This window comes from Acomys russatus, chromosome 3 (assembly GCF_903995435.1).
Source record: "Acomys russatus chromosome 3, mAcoRus1.1, whole genome shotgun sequence".
NCBI lineage: Eukaryota > Metazoa > Chordata > Mammalia > Rodentia > Muridae > Acomys > Acomys russatus.
In genome coordinates this window covers 78,493,296-78,504,149 of record NC_067139.1, presented here as the reverse complement: position 1 = coordinate 78,504,149, position 10,854 = coordinate 78,493,296, and the positions used below count along the sequence as shown (strand labels likewise).

The window sequence follows — 10,854 nt, the reverse complement described above, 5'->3', positions numbered from 1 at the left end:
AGGTGACAGATGGTGGGGAGGTAGCAAAAAAAACAAAAACAAAACCAAAACCAAAACGACTGTCTCATTGTCATTTGTAGCTTTTGGGCTTAACGAAATTTAGGCTTTCTTAAAAAGAAGATGGAGGAGGAGGAAACCATGCTATCAAGTGCCAACAAGTGGTTTTAAAAAGTGAAAGCGTATTTTAAAGCCCTCTCGGGTCTTAAGTAACACAGTGACAGGTAAAGCTGACCGTAGAGTGCCCAGGACATGCCTGCTGCCGCCAACAGCTGCAATAGCCCCCCCTGAGCTCCTGCGTACTGCTGCCACTGCCAAGCTTGGTTCATGAATTCCAAAAAGCTGATGGATTTCAATCAATCAATCATGCAATCAATTCTTGACATGTAAGATGAGGGCAAGAGACAGTCTCATGTTAAGCAAAAATAACGGCAGACCAGAATGATACGGGGACGTCCTTGTTTGACATGTGACGAATGAGTGTGTAAGTAAATTCCGCTGGTTAAAATAAAATATATATTAATATTCTCTTCCACCCAAAGTGAGAAATATAAATGAGAAAAAAAGCTACAGATTTCAAGGCAAGTGGCTGGTCTATCCCCTGTCCGTGGGTGTTCATGGCAGGGCCAACAGAGCTGCTGGCCATTTGGTGTTGGGTTAGATTCTGGCTACTGTCAGGTATTCCCAGCCACTGCACAGCACAAGGCGTGTGACACCGGTGCAACACAGCTCTGCAGGCTGTGAAGTAAGAGACATCTGTTGAATACATTTCTTCTACATGTGTAAAAAGGATGTAAATCTTGTCCAAGCTTACAAAGGAAAAATAAATCTGGTTTAAAAACTTAAAGTTAAAATAAAAGCATGGCAGTTGAAATCCAATTATTACACAGGTATTAAAGTTTAATCAGGCAGACCTCAATGCTGCTGCTGCTGTTCTGAGCATGCAAAACACAGTGGTATCTGTTGGCTCCTGCCTCATTTTATCACCAGCCCCCCTTTTCCCTAGCCCACTCCGTTACAAAAGGTAGAATCTACAGTTAGTGGCAAAATCTTCACAGTAATGTGTTAATAACGTGTAGATGGCTGTCCAGAGTGTCAGTCCACTGGACCTTGGAAAATCAATTTGATGCAGTTCTGTTCGCCAACCAGCTGCGTGGCACAGAACGGACAGGCGGCGTGAAATGCATGGGTTCCATGGGGCAGTGGAATCTGAGACCAGTACTTTGCAGACTTCTCTGAACACACGTGTCCACAGGGGGTGAAAGCGTGAGTTGGGGGTCCCGCGTCAACATAAAATCCTGCCTCACAGCCCAGCCAGAGAGGGACATAGGGTCCCACAGTCCTGCACATGGGACACTCCCTCTCGTTGGCCTCTGTGTCATTCCGATGGCCCCAGTTATGGTAGCCATGCACATGGCCGCAGCTCAGGTATGCCCAGGGCTGCTTCTCCTCCACCACCTCCTTCCGGTTGATGCTGGGGAAGGCCAGGGTGTTGAGGCCCACGGGACACTGGGGTCGGGCTGCATTGATTTCCTGCCGGAGGGCTTCAATGTGCTTCTGAGTCGGAGTGTGGAAAAGGCCGTCTGCGGTTCTCCAGAGAAGAGTGGCCCCACACAGGTCGATGAGGGAGCCGTCCTGTAGGACATTGGTCTCAGTTTCCACCTACAACAGGTTCAACAGATACACCTTTAGAAGCAAAATCCTGCAAACTCTGGGGGCAAAGGTACCCCAACACCCTTTCCTCTTTAAGGAGAAAAAAAGAAGACACAAAGAGGTAACGTATGCAACTAAAAAGGACATGGGAATCGCTCTCTCCAGCCTCAGGACACAAATGTTCAGGGTGAAACACTCAGAGCCTTTTAGGTTCGATTAATGCAGCAGTTACTTTAAGAGTCCCACAAACATTACATTTTTATCTTTAACTTTTTATGTGGATAATACACCCATGGACCTTATACAGGATGAGCGCTGTGCTGCCTGTGAAGACCCACACCCCTCGAGCAGCGCGCCCAACCCTGCAGGTGACCCTTAGCCACACACACCCTGATCTGTCTTTCACCCATGTTTCCTAAGGTCTTCATGGAAAGCCTTTTGTTTTCAGAGGACATCTGTCTGTGCTATGCACCCTGTGCCTGTACAGGCGACTAGCAGCTGACAAGCAGCAGGGGTCAGCACGGTCAGCAGGACAAAGCCCACTACTACTCATGCCAGATGCATACTAAACCCTGAAGGGAGCAAGGCTAACGAGACAGAAACATGCTCTGCAGCAGTGGGAGGCCGGCGTGCCTGGAGCCAGGGGAGGTCATGGCACACAATGGCTGACACTACACTCTGGGGCTTTTGGCCTGTTGTGGACCTGGCTCTGTCCTTTATAGCTGTGTGACCTTGGGGTGGTTATTGGAGCATACCACCATACTCTCCCTTTCTTTAGAATGTAGAAGGCAGCCCCGAGGGTTAAACGGATTACAGCAAGCGGAATTCTTGGAAGCGAGGTCTGGCATGCAGTAAACATCATTTGGTGCTGCTACTCTGATGAGGACAGGTCAGGATAGGTTCTGCAAGGATTTTTCCTGAATGGAGATTTGGAAATGATGTCAGGAGCCAGGAGGAGGGTGGTAAGACCAGCACACCAGAGAGGGGTGATTACCCTAAGCACGGAGTGGACAAAGAACTCAGGGGGCCTTGGGAACTGAACAGGCTGGGGAACTCTGGGTGACAACACAGCACCAGGCCCCAGGCCCAGGCTGGACGGGTGGGTAGAGAGGTCTGGGTGCCGAAAGAGAGTCAATGTGCCTTTCCTCAGCTCCCGCCTAGCAGTACAGCAGATGGACTGGAGGGGAACAGGGTACACCACACAGAGCAAAGAGCATCTGTGGCAACAAAGTATTAAGCCCAATAGTCCTGAGACCTTGATTTGAGGAAGATGTCCCTAATTAGCCATAGATCTAAGTCATGTTACTGATAGGTCTTAGCTTCCAGATTTGTCTGTCTGGGCTGGGGAGACAGGTCAGTTGCTAAAGTGCTTGTATTGCAAGCAGGAGAGCCTGAGCTCATGAGAAGCCACATGAGAAAGCCAGGTGTGGTGCTGTGCACTAGTCACCATGGAGACAGGAGGGCCCCTAGGAATCATGGCGCGCAGCCTTAGCCTAGTGGGCAAGGCCTATCTTGTGGTTATCCTGTTGTCTCCATGTCTACCTGTGTGCAGGCATAGATGCACCACCACCACCAGCCATTTTTGGAACTGTTTCTTTTTAGCAAGCCAGGCAAAAGTCTGTGGCACATACTGTTGCCTAAACTATATCTCAATAATGAGAGGATAAGCAACCCACCGGGTGACATGCTTGCTGAACAGTCTTGCCATGGCCTCATGGTATGCTTTTATCATCATCATCATCATTATTATTTTCTGCAGAGGGTTGAGTGCAGGGCTTTGCTCAGGCTAGGTTAACAGCTGTATAACTGAGCTGTCTTCCCAATCATTGGTAGCTCAGTCTGACCTGGAACTCACAATGTGCCTGCCTCTACCTTCTACTACTAATTAGGGGTACAGTGTTCGGCCTCCAATCACACTGGCAGTGAACGCTCAGGTGTAAACCAGTCAGGTGAGCACCAAGCACCAAGTGGAAATTAGGGCTGGAGTTGGAATCTCAGCTGTAGCTCAGGGCAGCATTTAACATTTGTGTGCTACTTCTCTTCCTAGCAAGGTGAGGAGAAGCCGCCTCCTTTAGAGGGCTGTGGTGCAGAGCGGAGGGGCTAAACGCATGGTATGGAATGTTGGTGCAGTATCTTCCCCACGTGTCTTCATCTAGCGCTGCTGCAACGAGTAAATCAGTTGATCTGGGTCACTGTTATGTAAAAGTATTGGATCACCAGAATCATTCTTGTTAGGAAGTTGCTTTCATAATCCCTTTCCTATTTATAATTTCTTGAAAAGTATTCAAATAAAACAGAGTTTTCCTGACCTATCTCAGAAAATGTTTTTCATGTGTATTCATTAGAGACTCTAAGAAAAGGCAGTTTTAATGTAAGGTGAAGGGGCCTTGCCTGTCCCTGAAAGGTGTGAAATAGAATTAATGGAAATGACACCCTAGAAGCAAGCCTTGGGTGTAGGACAGCAAGCTGTCCACCACGCCCCGCTCCCTTTCTTCATCCCAGAAATATCTATTTGGTTGCCACTTTCATTGGAGCCCTCACTGCTGTGTGTTTTCTCTATGGCTGCTTCGAGGACTGTCTCCTTTTCTATAACCCAGAGCTTCCTCCCTCCTAGCTTCTAAGCAACAAAGGAGGAGTGAAAGGTGAGTAGGTCTTTTAGTCTTGTGCCACAGCTACGGTGTCATCAGACCTCAGGCTGCCACTCACAACCAAAAAGGACAACAGAAGTGCCAGTTTTAAGGCTTGGCAGTGACACTTCTGAGATGTCAGCCTGTTGACACAGGATTGGCCTCAAGTAAAATATTCTATCTTTGTCTCTGGTGAACAGTACTGAGAATGCTATTAATTTCTAACCATGAAACTAAGGGAGGGGGGGAATGGCAACTTGATTATTTCTTAGTTTTAGAAAATCCAGACCTTTGTTTAATTTAATTTTACTCACTGTCTCACAGTGCTCAGGATTTTTCTGGATTAGTAAAGCATTATGGGGAAAGATGAATTCTGCAATGATAAATGTAACAAATGACTGTTCTCCAGGCGTGGCTCACTCTGAGGAAAGAGCAGCCATGCCCTCCAACTCTCCAGAGCCTGTAGCATTGCTTCTGGACCAGAGAACAGCACACCTGCCTCGCACCAAGGCTCTGAGCTTCACCAGTGGGAGAGTGACAGTCACCACAAAGTGTCTGTGCTTTGGTCTGTTTTCCAGAGCGAAGCCCACTCACCAGTTTTCCCCTCTGTTGGGCCGACCTGGTCTCTCGCAAGGTGTACACATCTCCACAGACAGAGATCTCTCGCCAGACGCCAGGCTGCGACTCCTCTGTAAAGCCGCCCTGGGGGTGCATCACCAGGACACCGTTGGTGGTGAGCCCGTCCATGTGCCCATCCGGGTTCTTCCACTTTGCTGCTTTTTCCTGGAAAACAATACCACAGACCACAAAAAGCATGCTAAAGTGACATTTGAGAAAAGGAACTGAGTCTCCTTAAAATACATGGAAAGCCAGCCGCGCCTAGTGGCACACTCTTTTAATCCCAGCACTTGGGAGGCAGAGGCAGGCAGATCTCTTTGAGTTCGAGGCCAGCCCCATCTACACAGTGAGTTCCAGGCCAGCCCGGTGTACAAAGGAAGTCAAGGACAGACAAGGCTACACAGAGAAACCCTGTCTTGGAAAAAGAAATACACAGAAAAGGTGGGAAAGAGCAGAGATTTCATTTTCCACTTAAAGCTGGAAAGTGGAGGATAAATGCGCTGCTCTGACAACAGGAGAGAAGCTGAGCTGTCAGAGGCCAAACGGTTCATCTCTGGCCACCCACTGTACGTTCTCCTCAGGAGCTTAGCTAGGGCTGGTGCCTGATCTCCTCACTCAGAGACCCCTTCCCCTGTGTCACACCTGGAATCTAAGGCTTCAGTTCTTTCCTTAAGCTTCACTTCCACCTGCTCTTACGCAGGTACCTGAAAGCACTTTGCTTGCACTGATTACCTGGATACAGAAGGAAAAATAGTCTTAAAATGTACTTTTTATCAAAGGTACAAAATAAAAAAAATTAAGCTAGCAATGTGGGAGCCAGTGTGTTTCCATGCAAACTGCTGTGTCTATCCTTGAGGCGATGGCAGCAGTGACAGGACAGACATCCTGTCAGTCTCGTGGATGCACTGCTTTGAAGGACCTCCCCTTTCCCCTCTGTCCCTCTGGAGGATCAGAGTCTTGCTTCCTGTAAACCCACTGGAGCAGCCCCAGGCTTGGAAGCCATGTGACTGCTGTGAGGTGGCTTTGCCCAGTACACAGCTGCTTCTTTCTCAGGGAGCTGCCCCACAGGAGCACATGCTGGGAAGCACAGGAGCAGGTGGCAGACTCAGGAGCAGACCTCCCCCTCCTCCCAACCCCCAGGTGGGCACTGCACCAGGGGAGGAGTGGGCAAGACAGAGAGAACCGGGGCCAAGATGTCACAGGACCACTGTGTCACCAGAGCTGAATCGATCTTCCTCAGTATTTCTGTCACAGTATCCTTTAGGTAATAATGGACAGTTCCCTCTCCACAATGATAGTCAGTTTCAAGAGGTATTTGTATTAAGATAGGATAGTTACTGAAACTTTTGGGGTTGGTTTATCAAGTACCCCTTGAAGGCAGGACTTTGTTTTCTGTTACCACATACAGCAGGGGATGCAGCAAACACTCACCCTTCAGTGAACAGTTCACTAACAATTTTCTTCATGCTGTAAAGATCTGAATTTGGTGACTTATTTTTCCCTTTGAAATAAACCTCTTAAATTCACCATAAATGTATTATATATAATGTTAGCATATACTCCTTAATTAATACAGCAAATACAACAACAACTGAGTGATCTACAGACTGTTTTCTTTTTACTGAGGCAGGGTCTCCTTGCAGTATGCTGGCCTTGAGCTTATATCCCTCCTGTTTCTCTCTCCTGAGTCCTGGGTACACATGGCCAAGCTTTGAATTATCCTCAGGTTTTTTAACACTGTCTTGGGCTGTTCTAAAAACTAAAACAAACAAACAAACTCTAACTACAGCCTTCACACTCAGCACCTTCTCTGCAATTACATCACGGCAGTAGGTAGGGTTTTGCAACCAGAATATATTCTAGAACTTACTCCAAGAAATATGTTTCTGGAAGAGTCGAATCCTGCTGCAAATATGCGTGCTGTGTATGGCTCGGTCCTGTCACACACGATCCTGCAGGCAAACCTAGAGATGGTGCTCTGTGTGATCTGGGCATCATCGTTCTGACTGCCAGAAACGGTGTCGGTGACCACGAAGTCGATAGGACTCTCTGTTGATCTGCCCACCTGAAGAAACCAAACACTCTCATGACTCACATGAAAACCATCAGGCTCCGTGTTGCACTCATAAGAACAGGGGCTCGGGACACTGTCAGCTTCCTTACCTTTGCTTAACTGACTGCATGCCCTTGTTATCTAAGAGAGAAGTTACGGTGAATAAGCATCAGATCCTTTCTGAAAACTGTTTCATTTTATCAATGGACCAAGACATAATGGGACTGACATGCCTCCCACCCCCCACTACATGTGTGCGTGTGTGCATGTATGCATGCATGTATGCACGCACAGACCTACATGCATGCAGAGGCCAGAAGACAATCTTAGCTGCCATCTTCACAGATGCCATCTACCTGCTATATGAGAAGTCTCTCCTTGCCTAGAGTTCACCAGCTAGGCTCGGCAAGCTGTTCAGCCAGCTGCAGTGAGCCCCGTCTCCACTTCCCCAGTGCTGAGGTTTCAAGCACACATCACTACCCTTCATTTCGGTTCTGGGGCTTAAACTTAGGCCCTCAGGCTTGTGAGCTCCTCTCAGCCTGAGATGGGCACATGCAAACACACAACACTACAGCTATAATGCTGTACAGTAGATTCCTAGATCTTAGTCATTCTGTTTAAATGCAACGTTAGCGAGAAAGCTCAATTTTCTATTCTGGGAGAATGAATGATGTTAGATTTTCTCTCTTGGATTGAGTTGGAAATACTACTTTTACAGCAAATTCCTCTTTGTTTTCTATTTTCAGAGGAAGCAAACTTTTAAAGAAACAAAGGGACTCTGCTTGCTAAACTCCCTAAGTCAGGTCAGTCCATGAACAAACAAAGTGCTGGGGGACTGAGGAAAAACACCAGCTGCCATTGCTCGGTGAACCTGAGAGGAACACAGGATGTGGGGCTTACCCAAGGCAGCCCAAAGCTCGGAGTGTAACTGGAGGGGATATTTAAAAGGCTGCTCTTAGCACTTCATGTCTGGATTAAAATGAAACCTCTCTGGGGAGGGCTAAAGTTGCCACCAATGTTATTGTGGCTTCCTTTCCTTGGTAAGATTTCAAAGCTGCCAGGAGATCATATTTCACAACATCTTAGAGTCCTAACAGAGCTTTTCCTGTTCAGTAGATTCCACCGAAACAGGCCTTGCCTTCCCCTGTTAACTAGAAGCACGTTTGCTTATGCATAGGGAAATCCTCAGGGTATTAAACACGTATGTACTGATGCTCCCTATCTGTCTGCCGAAGGCAGCGACAAACATGGCCTCCATCGACACCGTTACGTCAAGGTGGAGAATGCCTCACCATGTCCATCCTAACGTCCTCGCCTGAAAACAGAGGATTCAGGAGCTGCCAGTGGGAGGAACACACGGGCCCTGACATGTATGCACATAAGGCCATGAAAATCAATTCCCAAGGTGTTTTTATTCTGATGGTGAATTCTGTCTGAAAAGATAAGCGATGGAAAATACATGATTTAGGAATAGAGTAAAAAGAAGAGATGCCCCATCGCTTAGCTCTGCACGCTTCCCAGCAGGCCACTGATTTCCTTTGTAAATTTCTCCTCTTTGTCCCCATGCACAGAGTACCCACACCAAGCCAACAGGCATCGCTTCTCTCTTTTTTTTTAAATGGCCCTTAATTCCTTGCTCCACTGAAACGTGCCTGGGATAAATGAAGTTACCAGTCTCACGGGAACCCATCAACCGAGCAGATGTGTATTGCTGAGCTATTCGCATTTCAGGCTCAGAAAACATATAACTTGCTTAAAAATGCAACATAAAAATCTGAATGAGAGATACCATAAAGCCATACCACATAAGCCATCTTTCTAAAGCTGGGCAGACTCCCCTCTGCTGGATCCGTTTCAAGAAGGATGTGTAACTTAGCTCTACTGACTGACAGAATTATGAAGTCTTTTTTTGTGGTTGCTGTTAGGCTTGAGATTACTTATTAATAAATGTGAAAGTAAGTTGTATATGTGCACAGTTCAAAATAAAAATGTACAAAAGCATAGAATAAAAGCACCATCTCTTTTCCTTTTAAAGGGATAGTATTTTATATTTGTTATTTGGGACTTCACACATGTACACCATGTGTTTTGATCACATCCGTCCCTATTCCAAGGCCCTCTGGATTCCTCTCTGTATCTCCCTCCCGACTTCTTTTCCTTAACCCTGAGTCTAACTATCAATCCCCACATGTGCGTTGGCAAAGGGCATATTCCACCTACCAGGGTCAGCAACCTCAAAGAGAACTGACTCTCCCCTCCCCAGGGTCCGCCAGCTCACCAGCTGCCAACAGCCGCTCTCCCACCCACGCAGGGATGACCGACCAGTCTGAGCCTGTGCAGGGCTTGTGAAGGCTCTCCATCCCATTCTTTTCTTTTTAAAAGCTTTTATCTTTTAAAAGAAAGGTCACAAATACTGCAAATATTTAATAAATATAGAAACATAAAAACTTCAAACTCAGCATCATACCTCACCCTAAACTTTCCTCCCAAAAGACGCTTAGGAGTGCAATAATTGTGAGAAACCCTGTGCTTTCCTGGTCACATCACAAAACCTGAAGTCTGGGTCCTAATGTCCATCAGGTCTTATAGAGAGGCGGGACTTCACACACTCTGGGTCCTATTTGCCCATCAGTATTGAGTAGAGAGGTGAGACTTAACATACTTTCTAAAAGTGAGCATTCTTCTAAATTGTCACACACTGCTCTTAGAACGCTAGGCAGGTGGTCTCCCAGTCCCACCCCTTTATTCCCACAGCCATTACTTCCCTCTAGGACTGCCACACTGTGACGTTAAGTCACTGACTCCCTGTCTCATGATTTAACTGAAATTGACTTTAAGACCTGAAATTTTATTTCAATTGAAACATCCTGCTAGGATCAATCACTGTAAGCCACACGCTTATCCGGCTGGCCATACATGATTTATCCCCTCACCTCCCTGCGCACCTAACCAGTGCTAGTAAGATTCTCTCCTTTAAGACACAAACCTCATACCACTTTTGCCAGCAAAGAAACGTCAGCCACTTTCTTACTGAAACCCCAGTTGGTGTGGGAAACCTGCAGTCCATCTTTTCTTCTCTTGGATCAGTTCCACTTTCTCTTACAGGCAGCCATGTAGACAAGCTGAGATGCCTCTAAATTTCACTTGACAGTTGAGTGGTACACAGGCCAAGATGCTTCTGAATGTGTCTGCTATTCATAGAACACTGGCATTCAGAGAATAGCTACAGTGAAAACTTGAAATTTTATATATAATGAGAGCACACTTGCTGATGCCCAGAAAACTGAGCTGAAGGGGTACAAAAGCTTCTCTCGTTTCTCCCTTCCCTCCCTCATTTATTTTCTGACTCTTTTATGTCTATGACACAGAAGTTCCTAGCCAGGAGCCCTCGCTCAGCTTTGCTCTTGGTCATCTCCCCTGAATATTCACTCATGCCTTCATTTTGGATCTTGTATCCATCCAAACACACTCTGGAGCACCTTGAACTGTGGTTAAAGGCACAGGTTTGTTCTGGTTTCTGTTAAAGATTTAAGTCTGTCTCTGGTAACCTTTGAAAAATACAGTAAAAGTGAATTTTCGAAAATGACCCTTGGCTCCTATTATGTCAGCCATGTTTACAACATATACAAGTTTCAAGGGCTGCTCTTGGAACCTTCTACTGCCACCAAGCATCCTGAGGCCAGCAGTCGGCACTGGATGCTTACCTCAGGAAAGCTCTCCTGCTACCTGCAGCTACCAGCTCTCACTCACCAGTAGCACGCCTTAGAAAACCACATCTATTTCCTCACCCATCTGATCAACTTCTCTTCTGGGCCCAGGCCAGCTGGCTTCCTGCCCCTCCCCTCTCTGGGGGTCAGTACACCGCTAACAAGCCTGAACACGTCTGCCCCCAGTATTCATCTGGTG

At 46.9% G+C, this 10,854-nt stretch overlaps 1 protein-coding gene across 1 annotated transcript in view; it reads right to left on the bottom strand.

The window, feature by feature from the left end:
- Positions 1 to 1,010: 1,010 nt before the first annotated feature.
- The window catches only part of LOC127186725 (E3 ubiquitin-protein ligase pellino homolog 2), a 136,048-nt gene continuing 126,204 nt past the window's right edge, over positions 1,011 to 10,854 (bottom strand). Inside the window, exons 4-6 of the mRNA XM_051142964.1 lie at positions 6,766 to 6,960; positions 4,872 to 5,060; positions 1,011 to 1,659 (exon numbers count right to left, since the gene is read on the bottom strand). Of these exons, the coding sequence (XP_050998921.1) occupies positions 1,093 to 1,659; positions 4,872 to 5,060; positions 6,766 to 6,960 (951 nt within the window). The 3' untranslated portion in view covers positions 1,011 to 1,092. The remainder of the gene's footprint in view (positions 1,660 to 4,871; positions 5,061 to 6,765; positions 6,961 to 10,854) is intronic.